The 19,184-nt window shown below is 37.2% G+C and overlaps 1 protein-coding gene and 1 long non-coding RNA gene across 2 annotated transcripts; one reads left to right on the forward strand and one right to left on the reverse strand.

The window, feature by feature from the left end:
* Nucleotides 1-5,797: 5,797 nt before the first annotated feature.
* Nucleotides 5,798-17,463, reverse strand: LOC131934922 (collagen alpha-5(VI) chain-like). The gene is made up of 12 exons (XM_059291188.1): nucleotides 17,291-17,463; nucleotides 13,607-13,625; nucleotides 12,752-12,823; nucleotides 11,655-11,836; nucleotides 10,299-10,495; nucleotides 9,540-9,733; nucleotides 9,078-9,119; nucleotides 8,701-8,834; nucleotides 8,253-8,378; nucleotides 7,570-7,713; nucleotides 6,653-6,782; nucleotides 5,798-5,879 (listed from the first exon to the last, which is right to left on the reverse strand). The coding sequence occupies exons 1-11, from the start codon at nucleotides 17,327-17,329 to the stop codon at nucleotides 6,654-6,656; spliced, it is 1,278 nt and encodes a 425-aa protein (XP_059147171.1). The 5' UTR covers nucleotides 17,330-17,463; the 3' UTR covers nucleotides 5,798-5,879; nucleotide 6,653.
* On the forward strand, nucleotides 7,179-7,716 carry LOC131934923 (uncharacterized). The gene is made up of 2 exons (XR_009385854.1): nucleotides 7,179-7,269; nucleotides 7,559-7,716. It is a non-coding gene; the product is annotated as an uncharacterized LOC131934923 (long non-coding RNA).
* Nucleotides 17,464-19,184: the final 1,721 nt, after the last annotated feature.

Here is a 19,184-nt window from a genome sequence, read left to right on the forward strand (position 1 = left end):
TTTGACTCTTAAACACAAATGGCGTTAGGAAGTGTGAGGAGGGGGGTACGTGTGAAGTGATATCGAAACTACTGCGATGCACAGATGAGTTTTTAAATTGAGTATACCTATATATATATATATATATATATATATATATATATATGTATATATATATATATATATATATATATATATATATATATATATATATATATATATATGTATATATATATATATATATATATATATATATATATACAGAGAGAGAGAGAGAGAGAGAGAGAGAGAGAGATAGAAAACGAAGGAGAGAGTTTTCCTATCTAACTAACTAACTATATATATATATACATATACATATATATATATATATATATATATATATATATATATATAATATTATATATATATATATATATATATATATGTGAGCGGGTGAATGGATTATTTATTTTGTATTAATTTTATTTGTTGCGAATCTGGGAGTGCATGGTGGTCCAATGGGGAACAGGCCACGGGGTCCCCCTTCCGTCCGAAGCGGTCAGTATATAAACCGACCACTCGGATAATTTCTTCCTTTTTTTGACCGCCAGAATGTAGGTCAGGTCAGCTTCTGTGGTCGCGCTTTGTGCGTTGGAGGTATTTGTTTTTTTATACTTTATCTTTATGTGATTTGTATGAATGCGACTGTCGATGTTTCTCGTTTTCTTTCATTTTCGTCTAAAACGAGATAGTGAGCATCGGCATGTCTGGTATGCACGTGGTGTGTTATTTTGAAACATTTAAAATGTATTTTTGTGTTTTCTAAACCCGTGGCGTGTGTTTCGGACCACGTGGTTTAGGCCAGTGTGTTAAGGAGTGTTTCCTAAACTAGTGTGAATGCGTGTGTGCATTTACTTGATTGTTTTATGATGTGTTGTTATTGACTAGGATTGGCTTAGTCAATAGTCAGTTGTTTTAGACAGTAATTAGATTAGTATATTTTAGTTGCCTCGAGTTTTAGGCTGTTTAAAATTAATGTGTGTGCTGTTTCGTGCAACGTCATGTTGAGTATCGCTTGCTTTGTGTCTGCCTTCATTGGGACCTTAGCGGAGTGTGTTAACTTTAATGTTATCAATATGGATGTTGTTTAGGTAGACCAATGGCTTCGGGCTTCCTTGTGTAGGAAAGATTGGTTCTACGATGACTTTGTTTACACGTTATTTTTAAGTTGCTAGTTCTTGGTTAGACAGTGGTTAGTTGTGTTTTTGAGAATTGCTTTTAGAATTGTAATAGTAGGGATTAGTTTTACTCGAGGCTTTAGCTAGATAGAAGTAGTAGGTAGCATTTTGAACTTGTGTATATATTTATGTATATATCTGCCATTACCATGCATTTTTCTTATGTTTTCCTTTTCTTTTTTCTTCCCCCCCCCCCTTCCAGTGAGGTTGCTTGGGCAACTTGGCTGGGTGTTTTGTTATATATGAATTGTTTTGTTTGGTTTAAAAAGTTTGTTGTGTACGTATTGTTTTCTACGTAATGTATTGTACGTAACGTATTGTACGTAGTGGTTTTACGTAGTGTTTTGTTTGGTGTGGACTTTTGGATGTCGAGAATGGATGAAGGGAGGTTTCTGTGTGTCAGGGCCTGGACCATCCTAGACATCATAAGTCGGTGCAACACCAGCAAATGGTCAAACGTAATGTTTTCTTTGCTGTAAAAAGTTTGTTTTGTTACAGCGTTTTGTTTCGTTGAGTTCTGTTTGTTTTGTATGTCTTGAGTGTTTTATTTTGTCTAGATCTAGATTCTGGTTTTTTTATAATAACTTTTGGTTCCATATTTATTATTTTGTGAAATAAATTTTATATTATTGTTAAAGTTTTTTTGCTTTTTATTTAGACTAAGGTTAGGTTATTAACCAGTCTGGGTTTAGCCGGGCTTGCACTGACCGGACGGTAGTTAGTTAGATAAGCCTAGGGAAGGGTAGAGTAGATTTTAAGGTATCCCCCCCTAGCAGGGCTTACATATATATATATATATCACCAGATTGTATTAATGCCTCACTCACTAGATTGTATAAATGCCTCACTCACTAGATTGTATTAATGCTTCACTAACTCACTAGATTGTATAAATGCATCACTCACTAGATTGTATTATTGCCTCACTCACCAGAATGTATTAATGCCTCACTCGCTAGATTGTATTAATGCCTTACTAACTCACACAATTGTATTAATGCCTCTCTAACTCATATGAATTCACGGTATACCGAATCAATGAGTGTTTGTCAAATAATTGCTAGTACATCAAATCTTTTTGACATTTATTGTTTAAAATTTTCTAACCTTAACCCTTTATTTGTTTTGTTTAATAACAATGAATAACAAACACCCAACTGAATAAAAAAATGACAGAAAATTATTGAGCCAGGCTACGTAAAATATTATGTCGTATTATGGGAGGGGAGGGGGCGCTTTGGTGTTGAGTCAGCAATGAGGTGACGTTTGTGGTTTGGGTGACCGGGAGGGGGGTGGTATGGTGGCCGTTAATGTTATAGACCTGTATTGTTAGATATTGACAGGGCGAAATGTTTACAGCGCCGTATGTGATACAGAAACGGTTACAGGGTAGAGTTTGAAGGTTTAACTCGGGGTTAAGGGTTTTTCTTAACTCTGAGGTTACGTTAGGTTTTTTTTTTTAAATAGGTTGATATATAGGTGTGGTAAAATCATAGGGTGTATCTTAACACTGAGGTTGCATTAGGGTTATCTTAATAGGTAGACATATAGGTTTACTGTTCAACTTGTGGGGGGGCGACGTGATCGAATGGTAGAGCCTTTGGCTGCCGTCTTGATGGTTTCGTGTTCGGATCTCAGTATGGACTTGTGACTACAAGACATCTGTGAGTTCACCCAGCTCTGATGGGTACCTGACTTAAGTTGGTGGCTGGGCACGCAATACATATTAACTCTACTTCACCAGCCCCGTGGACCGATCGCTAGAAGAGCCCTACTATGCAGCTTAGAGCACACTAATTTCAACACTCACCCCCAGACTCACAAACGACACGTTTTCGTTTTACTATGAAAGTTTTTTATTTTGCTTGTGTTGACTCTATAGCGTTCTGGTCAGATAGATACACAGATACATAGACAGACAGCGAAACTATTATTATACGAGATACTCAAGACTAAACACTAGTTGTAAAATTAACTCTCTCATGTTTTATATCATTGCAGATTGCTCTCATATCAGCATGTAAGTAAAACTTTTGCCTAAGGCTCAACAGAAAAACAAAAAACGTAGAATTTGAGGTAATAAAATTGTCAAAATATACAGGGGGGATAACTTGACTATCCTGTGCAGTTAGTGACACGGTTAAAGTTGCGCCTTCTGTTGTGATGTTGTTTGTTGAATGTTGTGGCCTAGCAGTAGAGAGCTAGACTCCTAACCCGAAAGTCTCGAGTTCGAATTCGGGTTCAACGCATAGTGCTGACCCCACTATCCGTTCATATGCCTAGGTCACAGATGAACTCTACTCATCTACCCTATGTGCACGAACGGGAAACATATTTACTTTTTATTATCTATCCATTATCATCTTTTTTTAAATTTTAATAAGAACCCTACTATGCAGCTTAGAGCACACTAATTTCAACACCCACCCCCAGACTCACAAACGACACACACATATATATACACATAAAAATACGCATATCATTTACATACACATTTGCAAAAAAAAAAAATCATCTTGAGTTAAGAAAAACTAAGCTCGTAAAAAGTTGTGTGTTTTCAAGCAGTTGTCTCTTGATTGATATTTTTTATTAAAAGCAAACAAAACGCCACACAAGCACTAAGCCAGAATAATAGCAGGCGACCCACGCAAATTCTGCTATTCAGCATTTACTGTAGGCTTGTGTAGTATTTGTCGACGTGTATTGTAAGAGGAAACATAGTAGGGTGGTGGGGTCGGTTGGAAAGATTTTAATTATTTTTAATGCATGTAAAAGTTTATTATTAATAACTTTTTTAAAAAGAAGTTTTTCTTATGTTTACTGAAAAATGTCAAAGAATTTATTGGGTTGAGACACGTCTGTTGTTTGATGCGCATCACTCAAACAATGACGTATTCGCGTAAAGCATAAAACACGCTATGCAATCAGAGCTGGGTGGACTCAGGGACGTCAAACAGGCTCAGGGACGTCCTACAGACTCGGGACGTCTTACAGATTCAGAGACGTCATACCGACTCAAGTACGTCCTACAGACTCATGGACGTCTTACAGACACAGGGACGTCCTAATGACCTAGGGATTTTAAACGGACTCAGTGACGTCCTACATATTGTATTAGGGACGTCCTACAGTCAGACTTACATTATAAAAATTGTTTTTAAAAAAAAAATGTGTAATTAATGTAAAGTATGTAAATACCTCCTTGATTAAAATAATATTTTATTTCAAATATCAATAGTAAATATTTTTTTTTCTTTTCTGTTTATGCTGGTTTCGTTATTTAATAAGCACTTGCAACCGTCTATTAATAAACCGGGAGTGATCTCCCCTACACTTTCTCGAATATTCTTATATAACACTACGTGGGATGGCAACTCGGAATATAGACATGATTTTTAATTACTTAAAGTTTTAAAAATAGAATAGAATCTCGTAGAAAAAAGAATTACCAAAAGCGAAAACCCAACCCCAACATAAACCGGGAGTGATTTCCCCTAAACTTTCTCGAATATTCTTATATGAAACAACAGGGAGTGGGAACTCGGGATATAGACATGATTTTTAATCCATTTTAATTACTTAAACTTTTTAAAATAGAATAGAATATTGTAGAAAAAAAGAAATCGCGCACCAAGCGAACGCCAAAACAAAATGTGCATAATAGTGCAGAATATTATTAGTACTTTATAAATTTACATGCGTTTTTTGAGAAATCGGAAATGGCGTAAATTACTACTTCCGGTCAACGGAAATTACTAAAAGGTAGAGGATTAGATCTTTTACTTACACGCGAAATTTCATTCATCTATCTGAAATAGTACTCAAGTTATAGGCTTTTGAAAAATTCAAAGTAGAAAAAGTACCAGTTCCGGTTATCGGAAATCGCTCAAAAGTTAATACGGATTTACTATTTAGATAAAATACTTATATATGAAATTTCATCAACCTAGGTGTAACGGTACTCAAGTAATCGTGTTTATACACACACACACACACACACATACACACAGACATACGGACAAGATTGCAAAATTATGTTTTTCCTACTCACGGATGTGTAAAACGTCGAGATTTGTAAAAAATCTCGATATTTTTTTTTGCACGATTACAAGACTTTCTCTATACTTCTTATATACGAGAAAGTAAAAAGGATGCAATTTCAATGTAGTTGTCTTATTTTCAGAAACAACCTGATTTGTTATTGTTGTTTTGTTTTTGTTTTTAAAAAAAGGATACACCGAGTACAAATTTGTCGTGAATTATTAGCTAAATCTACACCTAATAGTCTTTACGTTTAGTGGTGAAATATTTTATTCGAAAAAAAAATCAAATTGGGGATGGGTTTTTTTTTCAGTATTCCATAGTATCCCTGCCAACTATATGTATATGTAAAGGCAGTAGGCATATTCTGCAGCTTCTAACAGGCTGTAGGTATATTTTGCACTCACAAACTATAGGAATACTCACAAACAGACTATTAGTATATTTTGCACCTACAAACAGCCAGTTTCCATAATATGTAATCATTAAAATTCACACTCAACAAAAACACCATGTATTATTATTTTTAAAATGTGTGATTAAAAACAATAACAATATTGAGATTCGTGATTTTTATTTTTTTGTCAGAACTGATTTTTTTGTAACGCAAGTCATCGCTAGCTGTGTACTGCTCTGTACCTGTGAATAGAACAGTTCAATATCAAATAGTTAGACACACTCAGTAATATCTGAATGAGCTTATCCCATTATATCTTCCTCTCCTTTAAACACTTTTTATCCCCTTTACTTTTTCTCAAAAGAAGTTTATTAGTTTCTCCAGGTTCATCGAAAGAAAAAGATTCGAAATTATTTTACTTGATATCTTGGTATTACAACTAAAACCCCAGGTCTAAACCTAACCCATTCGCTAAAACCAAGAATAGACAGTTATACAGACAGAAATGTACAATTCTTGCTTCCGTTTTGGAGAACTAAGAAATAAATTGCTATAAATAGCATTGCACGCTAGGTAGTGTGTCACTCTTCCCTTCACTCATCGGTTAAGGCAACCGGGCGTAGAACCGGTCAATATATTTGTATTGTAGATTGATATTGAAAGCCACAGAAGGCATTAGAAACACAGTAGGTAGAACTACAAATTTTATGATGCGAAAAGTTACATACTTTATGATGTCTACAACTAAACATTTATGATGAGTACAAATACACACCTTATGATGGGTACAACTACACACTTTATAACAAGCACAACTACACACCTTATAATGGGTACAACTACTCACTTTATAACAAGCACAACTACACACATTATAATGGTTACAACTACACACCTTGTAATGGCTACAACTACAAACCTTATGATGGGTACAACTACACACTTTATAACAAACACAACTATACATCTTATGATGGGTACCACTACACACTTTATAACAAGCACAACTACACACCTTATTTTGAGTTAATATTAGGACACAATCTTCTGATCAGGTCCTGGGATACAAGACTTGAGCCTTGCCCAACCAGAGTTGTCGTTCCCTTGAGTTGGATGTTTTGATTGTAGTAGTCGGCGATGAAGACCTGAATAGATAATAAGAAAGATAGTGAGCTCATTGGGGAATTCGTTTTTCTTCTTCTTTGTTCTTATTTTTTTAAGGTTGAAAGGTATTCCCTCCGGCACAATTAAATGTAACTATCAACTAACGCCATTTCTTCTTAATTGTTAGTGTTGGAAATGGATCGAGCCTTATCTGAGGATTTGAACTCGAGACTTTTCTGTTTAGCAACCATGAGCTTTACCGACCACGCCGAACCCCCCCCCCCCCCCACCCCACCCCCCCACCCCCATTGAAGCTGTTGACTTTCAGCCTGCTTTTCTTTTTGGATTTGCTTCCAGAGTCTTTGTCCAACAAAGAACAAACTATAAGGCAGCAGATGTTTAATTTTGGAGTTTACTCTCAAACACAAGCTATCGAGCCACAGCAACCATGAGCTTTACCAACTCGACCACGCCGAACCCTGAATTTGTTTTTATTACGACGATTTTTCAATAGATTCTCAACTGTTGGTAATTTGGAATTATTTTTCAAGTTCTTTTATGTACTGATTCTTTCTCTATAAATTTATTTTTTTAAAGAATTCACACTTGTATACGCTGTAGCTCAACTCATCTGTTTGGCATATTGCTAACCTCAACCATATACCGTATAGTTTTACATACCAATATGCCCTATTGTTAAACTAGTTTATTTTCACTATAGTTAAACCCCTTGTATAACCATCTGTTATGTTCACTGTACGCCGTATATCTTAACTACATGAACTCCATATAGTTCAACCCATCCTTACACCTTTAGGTTGAACCTACCTGTATGCCCTGGTTGTTTAGCTCTGTTATCTGGGACTTGAGGTCACCCAGAGATTTGATGTCTTTACCCAGCGACAAGACGGCCACCTTCTTGGAGTTCTCCCTGCCACCGTGTTCCGCTGTGTAGGCTTTTGTTCCCAGATACTGCAACAGGTCAATACAACACAAGTTTAGTCTGGTAATTCCCAAAAATTACAACAGGTCAGTGCAATACAGTTAAATAATTAATATTGCCAATGTGTGGGTTGATCGATTTCAATTATAAATAAGATATAATCGGTAAAACTAGCAGAGGTTGATTTTCTAGTTTTTTTTTTTATTTGGTGGAGATGGGGGGGGGGGGGGGGGGGGCTGCCCATTGCCAGTTGCTAATTGATTTTTAAAATTTATGTTCCATGGTAGATATATGCAAGTACTCGTAATGGACATCTTACCAATTGTATGGAGAACCAACATGGTCGTCGTAGCGCACAGACTATCTATATGAACAACCTAGAGGACAAGCCACACAAGCAAAAACCTACAAGTCAGCCCACCTAAAAGAAAACCCAGTAGACAGCTCCCCCTAAAAGAAGACCCAGAACACATCCCACCTAAAAGAAAACCTAGAAGACAGTCCACCTAAAAGGATACCCAGAAGACAGCCCACCTGCAATGACAGCCGATTTTAAAGTACCACTTACCTGAAGAAGATCTTTAACCTTACTCCTGTCGTAGGCCTGGAGCCTCTTCTTAATGTCGTCAACATTGTTGTAGTCATCGAGGTCAAATCCAGCATCATCCGGGCAGGTACCAGAGATAACTCCGTACTGAATTAAAGCAGAATTTTTTATTACTATGTGGCTAAATAGAGTTATCTTATTTATTTACACCAGGGGTCTCCAAACTACGGCCCGCGGGCCGGATGCGGCCCGCGAGGTCCTCTCGTCCGGCCCGCGGAGATCTTTTTGTCAACGGAAAAAACTTTTGTTTGTGATGGCTGAGGAACTTTACTCAGAAAAATCACGACATGCATGGAAGAAACTGGCCCCCGAACTGAATTTGATAGCTAATATGGCCCTCGGACTGAAAAGTTTGGAGACCCCTGATTTACACAACAAATCAGATTCGATTGCGTCGCAAGCAACTCACCTGAAAGCCGTTTTTCATGTCCATATTGTCCATGGTCTGGGAAATGAGTGTCGTGGTCCATGCGATGGCGTCAAGGCCGAGTTGAGCAGGGTCAAAGACGAAATAAATATCAGCAGGGTTGACCTCACCGCAAGCTGTCAGGGGAGAATTCATTTGTCAAGATTTTTCTTAATCATATATATATATATATATATATATATATATATATATATATATATATATATATATATATATATATATATGCACCCTTTCATATCAGAATAATTATATATATATATTATTTATTTTAAATCATTACGAAAATGCAATGTGTTCGTTAAATGGTCCTACCCCATGTAATTTTTTCTTTGAAATGTCCAGAATGTAGAAATACTTACCTGGAATTTTAACCATCGGTGGATTAGCTGGCTTTTCTTTTTCTGTAAGAGAGGTAAGAAGTAAATATTTAGTCACCTTTAGTAACCCGTGTGTCTCGAGTTTTAATCCGTGTTAAAGTTAGTACACCGTCCCTGAGTCCACCCAACTCTGGCTGGGCATAGTGCTGACAACACAATCACTTCATATGCCGAGGACACAGAAACAAGTGAACCCTACTTCACTTGGCCTATAGACCGTTAGGTTTGAAAGAGGAACTTTACTTTTAAAACCCATATTTAATATCAAACATTACAGAAGATAAAAATATTTTGAAAGTCCAATAAAAAGCAAATTGTAAAATTTTACCCAAAAAATTAATACACTATTTAAAATAATAGATACAGTTCTTGAATAATGGTTCAAGTGATGCACACACACACAAAATAACAACTAAACAGAACTTGGAAACAAGGGGAACCCACTGATACAGGTTTTACGAGCAAGCGACTCTTTGATGGACTCGAGCTTGCTGAAGTTGTCGACCCTTGTGACCCTGGCGTGGTCCCCGGCTATGATGTTCAATTCTTCGTCGTGGATGTCGTGGCCGACACCGACGGCGAAAATGTTGATGCCGTCGTTTCTAGCCGATTTAGCTTCCGAGTCGGTCTCTTTCTTTCTGTGGGCAAATGTTGACAGGTTACAGATGTAAGGAGGTATAGGGCGTCAGGTTACATATGTAAGAAAATATTGAGTGTTATAACTGAGTCTATTGTTGATGCTAGCGGGTTAACGCCCGGCCCCCATCTCATATCGTAGGGTTAATACAAATAAAACGGAGTCAGAAATTGTTGGGTTTAACATGGAAATAGACATGGAATAAGACATAGAATACAGCAACATGGTTTTTTCTTGCCTATAATTTACATAGTGAAGGGTTAATCTGTATGAAATAGTACAGATAGTAAACAGACAGCGAGGATTGAATGTTGCCTACAATTCAAACACAGAAAAGGTTTCATCTAACTAAACCAAAGCACAGGCATTAAAGGGTTAATTTAGCTGAAACTACACAACGATTGAGGGTTTAATCTTGCTGAAACTACACGGCGGTTGAAGGATTAATCTAGCTGAAGTAGTACAGACATTAAAGGGTTAATAAAGATGAAATAGCGCAGACATTATAGAATTAATCTAGCTGGTCCGACACAGCCATTGAAGGGTTAAACCAGCCTACGACTTACACCTGGGCGTTGCCGTCTGTGATGACGATGCTGACTTTCTCGGCCTCAGGGCGGACCACAGAGTTGTTGAGCTGCACCACGTGCATGTACTTGATGGCCTTCCCCGTGTCTGTGAACAGCCCTTGTCTGTGGGGGATTTTATCGATGGCCGCAAGGACTTGTTCTTTGGTGGCGTATGACGTCAAGTTAAAGCCGTCCTAGAAAATAGTGGGAGGGGGTTAAAAATTGCGAGATACAGTAACGTCACAAGAGAAGGATAAGCGTTTCAAAACTAGATGAGGAGAAAAATTTATTTAATTAGAATCAAGAAATGCTTTTCTAAATCTGGGATTTTTGGATAAAAGCAAAAACAACACATTATTTTACTTTCTCGTTTACAGAGTATAGAGGAAGTATTAGATCGACATGTGTATGTGTGTGTGTGACCTTGTCATATGAATGAATAATGTGGTCAGCACTAAGCCCAGTCATAATGTAAGCCAGGTACACAGCAGAGTTGGGTCGACTCAGAGATATGCTACGACTCTAGCCAAAGATCCGAACTCGAAGTTTTCAGGTAAAAGTCTAACGTTCTACCTTACGACCCCGCCGTCCCATATAATGCGCATAATTTTAGCGCAATTTCCATTCTGGAGAATTGCGTTTATTAACCCGTCATTTCTGGATGTATGAATGGATGTGTGTCCGCAGCTTTAAGTCGTATCTCCTCCTCAACGAAGTAATATCGAGGACTAGTTCCAAAGCAATTATGTTAAGCAAGTTACGAGGATGAACATAGGCCAAAAATAATTCCGGGTTTCTTTCATGAATTTCCCAGAAAAGCCAAAAAACCTAGAAAAAAAGCAGTTTTTGGCCCATATCTCGGCAACCAGACCACTTAGCGACTTGAAACATATACCAATCGATTCCTGCCATAATTTAGAACAATATTGCCGAAGAAAGTTTTCAAAAATATCCTTTTGTTCGGTCACAAAATTTTTTTTGAATTAATTAAAATTTGGACCGAATTAGTAGGCATTTTTATCCAACCACACCACACGCGTCATCACGTTCAATAGCTGCGCCATCCTGTTCAATGGCTGCGCCATCACGTTCGGTACCTAGGCGCGCAATGGTTTTTAGTCATGTAACTCTATTGTAAATAAAACATGTAAAATACTGAATTTTTTTAAATAAAAAACGTTTTAATAACTAACCAATGGTTTTACTAACCCTGCTCTTGATTAATGCTACGACAGAGCTATTTTTAGATAACATAAGGAAATTGCGCTAAAATTGTCACTAGACTTTTTAATTACCTTGTTTTTAGATTGGGGGTAAAAATGGTATAGAGATAAACAGACGAGATGTATCTACCTGAGGGTAGATGCCCTTGCCGTACGTTATGATAGACACACGGACGTCATTTTTGCCCGTGCCGATGTCGTACTGCTCCAGGAAATCATTCAGGAACTTCTTGGCGATCCGGAAATCTTTATTGCTGATGGAACTGGAGGAGTCCAAGACGATACCCAGCTCGATCGGCATCTGTGTGCAGACTGGGGATTGGTCAGAACAAAACAACGTCAGTTTGGGGGAAATGCGGTCTTTTAGATTATGATTCTACAATGATGCTTTACATTTGGGGAGATACGGTAAATAAAATTATCATTTAACAAACACCCTATTGTGAGAAATAGGGTAATTACTAAGTTAGAATTTTTTTAAAAATATATTTATGGTAAAGACGCGGTAATTGAAACTATTATTTTAAAATACATTATTGTGAGAAATACGGTAATTAAAGTTATGATAAGGCAAAGTTGGAAAAATACGGTAAGAAAAATCCTAATTAAACAACACCAGATACGAGGAAATGCGGTAGTGTAAGTTATAAACAGCAACTTTTACTGCAGAAATACTTCTATTAAAGTCAAAATAAATTATTATATTAAATGGAAATGTGGTAATTAACGTCATAATGAAAAGGTATACAAGGAATTACTACACGCTCTACAGTTAAAATAAAACAATATTAGATGGACAGAAATATCTCTTGCACGTTTTGTGTCTAATTTCAGCTTTGCTTTGCAATGCCTATTTTATAATTTGTAATTCATCATCTTTTCCCGTTAGTGCTCTAGACACATTAGGCAGATGAAGTTCAAATGTTTCAATTATCTCGACATACAGAACGATGGTGTGGTCAGCACTATACCCAGCCGTCTTTGTTTTCCTAAAGTGAATCAGGTACCCATCAAAGTTAAATGGAAGCAATGAGTTTCTATAGGCCCGAGACCGGGTTCCGAGCTCAAGACTATCGGGTCGGTGGTCGAGCGCTCTACTGCTTGGCTACACTATTCCCTTATTAGATGTATTTATTGTATTTGTTTTTACATTTTTATTTCTTTTTAATATCTGGATGAAATGAATTGATATTCTGAAGTGTTGTATTTAAAGGGAAAAAAAATTACTTAGGTTCTCGTCTTTCTTTTCCAAGGTCTCCCATCGTCTGGCTGCCAGAGATTTTAGTTCCTGGATGCTAACTGGGGAGATGATAGAGTAAAAGGATTTAAGTATTGTGGAGATTCAATGTAAACCACAAGAGTGTGGGGGGAGATAATATTTAAACAAAAGGAGTGTTAGGTAGATCCTAATATCAAAACCACATGAGTGTTTGGGAGACCACGGGTAAATCACAGAAATGTTGTGGAGATCACATATAAACTACAGAATTGTTGGGGAGATCATAATATCCAAACCACATGAGTGTTGGGGAGATCACATCTAAACCACATAATTGATGGGGAGATCATAACATCTAAACCACATGAGTATTGGTGAGTTCACATCTAAGCCACAGAATTGTTGGGGAGATCACTAAACCACTCAAGCGTGTTTGGGAGACCCTTGTATTAATTCACAAGTGTCGTGGGTTAAAGAAAATGAAAGAGATAAGAAGAAACATTTTTGTAAGGGAGATCGAGAAAAGATAGAGCAGGTAAAAAGATGATTTAAGCTCAAGGGTATTTGTTTATATGATAAATAATAAGTGATAGATGATAAAAGGTAGATGATAATTGATATATGATAATGATAGAAAATAATTTTAAAAAAGGTGATAATTGATAGATGATAAAAAGTAAATATGTTTCCCGTTCGTGCACATAGAGTAGATGAGTAGAGTTCATCTATGACCTAGGCATATGAACGGATAGTGGGGTCAGCACTATGCGTTGAGCCCGAATTCGAACTCGAGACTTTCGGGCTAGGAGTCTAGCTCTCTACTGCTAGGCCACACCATTCTAAAAGGCTAAAGTTTTACTTACATGCTGATATGAGAGCAATCTGCAATGATATAAAACATGAGAGAGTTAATTTTACAACTAGTGTTTAGTCTTGAGTATCTCGTATAATAATAGTTTCGCTGTCTGTCTATGTATCTTTGTATCTATCTGACCAGAACGCTATAGAGTCAACACAAACAGAATAAAAACTTTTATAGTAAAATGAAAACGAAGCGTGACGTCACATGGAGCATATAGTTATATAGTAGAAAATAGTCTACAGCCGGAGACTGCACACAGTAATATGACGTCATTGATTCTCGAGTAAACATTGAATTAAAAAGCCAATTTTGTCTTCGGGTAAGGGGCAAAGTCCCCCCTCCCACCCCTCTTAAGAAATGATATCATCGATACTCAATAATAAAAAAAAACACTGGCATTACGGCCTAATTGATGTGTCTAATCTTTAAAGTAATTAGCGTGAAGAGTTTCTGTCATGAAACTCATCGGGTAGAGGCGAAGCCCCACCCCCCGGTAGAATGTCTATGCCGATTCCCCCTCCCTCAAAGAAATGACGTCATTGATACTCCATAGTAAAAATACTGATATTACGGCCTAAATTATGTGTCTAATGTTTTAAGTGTTTTGCTTGAAGAGTTTCTCTTCTGGTAGGGGCGAAGCCCCTTTACCTCCCCCCGTCGGTAGAACGTCTAATTCCCCCCCCCCCCCCCTCAAAACAAGGCGTAATATACTTTATATAGAAAATATATACTTTTACCAGTGTTGTCCTCTCCCGACCAGTCGAAATTTATTCGCCCCTGCAAAAATTCAAGTTCCCCATCCCGGAAAAAAAGAGCCTGAAACGAACACTGCGTGAGTGAAATTTATCGGCCAAAAGTAGGAAAAAGTTCTGTTATAGAAGTAACAGAGGGTGGACTAAATGTTTTGGAAGCGGGCGGACACTGGTATAAATATGTTTTCTATAAAAAATTATATTTTGTTGAATGGCGGGTAGACGTGCATTAGGGTGTGGGGGTGTGCGCGGCCGGACCCCCCAAATGCGTGTCGTGTTTGAGATTAGGGATATGACTTCGACTATGTTTTGTATTAATATGCAGTAACTACGCGTAGATCAAGCTTAATTCAGGTTAAAATTGCCGACTCTGGTCAGAAATCCGTTTTCAATTACATTGTTCGTTCCCGTTTGAAATTAAAATTGAGGTTGTGATTTTGTTTTAGTTTCGATTAAATGGAAAAGACAACACTATCAACCTAGCGCCCGTTGTATCTCCCCCTCAACAGGCCATTTATCTCGTCTATAATAATAGTTTCGCTGTCGGTCTATGTATCTACTAGGCATGCTGCCCTGCTTCGCTTAGGCTTTCGAAAACATTGAGAATTTGAATGCTTATTTTATTCGCCCATATAAGGCGCCGGTCAGTCGAGGTCAGTTTTGACCCCCTCATCGTAGATTTTTCGGCCAACCGGCCCCGGTGTTATGTCGCCCCAAGGCAAGATCCTGCCAAATTTGAAGCGCCTGCGTTGCCGGGAAGTGCCCTATCGGGCACCCCACAACTTAGCTTTAAATATTTTAGAGATTAGCAAATTGCATAGATAAACAAAGATTTTAAAAAAGTAATTAAAGCCTGAAATACTTTAGTATAGAAATGTATTATTTGAATAGATTCTAGATCTAGGTAGGGTCTACATCTGTGTAAGTCTAGTTTTTCCGTAGATCTAGATCATCTAGATCTAGAATCTCTAGATCTAGATGATCTAGAATCTCTAGATCTAGATGATCTAGAATCTCTAGATCTAGATGATCTAGAATATCTAGATCTAGATGATCTAGAATATCTAGATCTAGAATCTCTAGATCTAGAATCCAAATAGATAAAATAATTTTTTTAAGTTTAGGCCGAGAAAATCATATTGTATACATTTCATAGCGTACATAGCTCTAAATCATATTTGAATGAAATAGTTCATTTCTTTTGATTCTAAACTCGGAAGATGACGTCATCAGTTTAGTGCTCTTTTTTAGTGTAAACAATAAGCGACGTCATTGTTAAATCTTGTCCCAAGTTTAAATACTTTTCCGGTTGCATAATTAATACTGTTTCTCTACATTCGAATACGCCTTTATTTTTTATTTTTCTGCTTTAAATTAAATTGTGGTTATACATTTAAAACATTTAACATTATTTTCAACAAAAGTCCGTATAAAGTTCTTCATATATTGCTGCAGATTCTGATGTGATGTCCGGCGAAAAACTTTTGCGGACAGACAGAGATATGTGCGTACGTGGGCCATTATATATTAGGATGAATCTGTCAAGAACGCTTTTACTATAGAGAAAACACAAGCAGAGTAAAAACATGCATAGTAATTCGAAAAACGAAACGTGACATCACATGGAGCATAAAGTAAGAAATAGTTGCAAGCCGGAAAAGTGCACAAAGTAATATGACGTCATTGATTCTTGAGTAAACAATTAACTGAAAGCCAATTTTGTCTAATCTTAAAAGTGGTTTGCTTGAAGAGTTACTTACATGTAATTCTTCGGGTAGGGGCGAAGCCCCACCCCCGCTTAAGAACGTCTAAGCTCTCCCCCTCCTGTAGAACGTCTAATCACCCCCCCCCCCCAAACGAAATATAATTTATAAAGAAAATATATACGTTTTCCACTGTCGCCCTCCCCCGCGCCGGATAATTTTATTCGCCCCTGCAAAAATTCAAGTGCCCCAAGTTGGCTCTACTTTTAGTCTGTATGATCTACAAATACGAACAGTGTTTCTAAAAGACTTTTCCTTACCTGAGAGGGGCGTGGGGGTATTTGAAGTTTTCGGGTGTGGGGATGGACTAAATTTTTTGGGAAGAGCGGACAATGATGAAATTATAGGGGATGGTAGACGTGCTTTGAGTTGTGTGTGTGGGTAGGGGCGGGGCGGAGTCTCCATCTCGTTAAGCAGAGTCGCATGAAAGAAATTCTAAATGCGACGTTTGTCATGATTGAGATTAGGTGCAAGGTTTAGGGGTATGGCTACGACTATATTTTGTATCAATATGCAGTAACTACGTGTAGATCAAGCTTAAATCCGATTAAAATGCCGATTCTGAATAAAATTCCGTTTCCAATGTCACAATTTGAAGTTTTTTTGGTGATTTTGGTTTTAGTTTTTGGTTAAGAGAAAAGAGACAACAATATCAACTTAGCGCCCGTTGTATCTTTCCTCAACGGGCCATTTATCTCGTATTTTATGTTTCGGCAATGTTGGAGTAATGTAAACTATTGTTCTATTGCAAGTGCAATGTCTTTAGGTCGTGATATCAAAAGTATAGTGTACTTAAATTCATAATATCAAGTACATTGTACTTTAGTTCATGATGACAAAAAGTACATGCTTCAGACACCATTCTTTTTTTTCAATGTCCATAAAAGCCACTAAAATGGCTATACATGATTCAATTAAAAATTTGCTAAATCTGCGTTACATACTTACAACATACCACAACCTATGTTATAATTTTACTATCCAAAATGTGTTTTCAAGTACAATCTTACTATACTTTACTTCGGTACAACAGATAAAAATTTAAATATGATCTATCATTTTTACAACTTATCTGACCATACCCCTCCCTAACTCATATATTTTTAACATCCTACAAAAAAAAACAAATTTTAATATGATCTAAATTTTTAAAAACTAATCGAAACTTACCTCTAACATGAATATCGCTAGCATAAATTTTCCCATCATTGTGGCAATAGTTTAGAGTTTCGTCGAGATTCTACAAAACAAAAAAAACTGTGTCGTCCTCTAAACAAAGAAAAACTTAACGCTTGAAGCTATATCTAAAAATCCGCAGTCTCTCTCTGTACCCTACTTGGCTGTGAGTGGTCTTCACAGCGAGGGGACTCACTTTATATAGCGTGAAGATTTCAATTAGCACACACTTAGTAGTCTAATTCAGCGGTCTCCAAACTTTTCAGTCCGAGCGCCGCAATAACAATCAAATAACAGTTCGGGGGCCAGAGTTTGTTTAAGGCATCTCTTCGGTTTTATGAAGCCCCCTCCCCCTCAACAAAATATAATTTATATAGAAATATATACAAATTTGAAGTGCACCCCCCCCCCCTTCTCCCGAACAAAAAACTCTGAAAGAAACACTGCCTGGGACCGAAAACACACTAGAGTTGAATAAAACCGCTACTGAAACTGCAGCTGGAGGTCTTTGATGATCTCGCATGCAAATGGCGTGGGGAACTCATTGGTTGCTTCAGCAGTGTAGACCTTGCACTGCTGAGAAAGCGTCAAGTTTTTGGCCTGTACTTGTTCCAAAAACATGACAAGTTTGGATCTGAAGACCTTTAGGTGGATGTATAGATAATAAACTAGATTTCCCTCTTTTGTAGTTTTAAGTTCAGAAAATGTAAATGGCTAGGTATGTCTGCAACAGAGGCCAATTTCTATACCCACTCTTCCTCAGACATTAAATGGCTGTGGCTTACATTTACTTTCCAGGAAGTCCCATAGGGCTAGAGTTAGGGCTTCCTTTCTTAAATTAAATACACTGCTAGGAACTTGCTCGCAACTTAGCCATTTTCTGCTATTAAATATGGTAAAACTTCCAATTCTGTGTTTGCATCTTTCAACATGTCTCTGAACACTATCTATGGTTGAGCCCATGTGACCTTATTAAATTCGCCATCTTCACCAAAAGATTCAATACACTGCTAATGTCTATATATTAAGCACCAAGGCTTGCTGGTGAATAATAGAGTGCAGGAAGATTGGTTCTAGAATGTTTTTCTCTTTCACTTGTCCAACTAAGCCTTTATTTATGCCACTCATGTACTTTTCTACATCAAAAGTCAGGTTACTGAGGTTAGTCCAGTCAAAGTTATAATCAGCAAATGTTTTCTTTAACTCATTGTATATATCCTCTCCTGTAACCATGCCATACATGTTATGTATGGAAAGCCAGCTCTAGTGTTATGATCATGTCGTCATACACACCACTAATGAACACAGCAAATGAGAATAAAATTAAATTAAAAAAATTATTTTAATCAAGGAGGTATTTACATACTTTACAGTAATTACACATTTTTTGTGCATAAAAACTATTTTTATAATGTAAGTCAGGTTGGAGGAGGTCGCTGTTTTTTGACGATTTTACCTCCACCCTCTCCTCCGTCACATGTCGTCACATCAGCCTAACCCCCCCCCCCACCCCCCTCCTCAAAATTGCTGATGAATTTTTCTTAAAACATCGATATTTTTTTGTCCACAATCTTATCTGAACTCTGTCATCATGAAGTATTTTGATCAATTCCTATTTCAATTTATTGAAACCATTTTCTAAAACGCGAATTAACGGCTAAAATTGTTTTTTTAACATTGCTTTTTTATAATGCAAAAAAAGTGACGTCACACCATCTGAACCCCCTCCCCCCTTTCCCCTCATCACACATCGTTAAAAAATTACGGACCCCCCTACCCCTACGAGTGTGACGTCATTTATTGAGGAACCCTTGTGATCTTTTATGCATGAATTTCTCAAGGATTAGATTCATAATTTCAGGTTTGTAAGCATTCTATTTTCATACAG

Source organism: Physella acuta, unplaced genomic scaffold, assembly GCF_028476545.2.
Source record: "Physella acuta isolate Inbredline_101_S28 unplaced genomic scaffold, ASM2847654v3 ptg000123l, whole genome shotgun sequence".
NCBI classification, from domain to species: Eukaryota; Metazoa; Mollusca; class Gastropoda; family Physidae; genus Physella; species Physella acuta.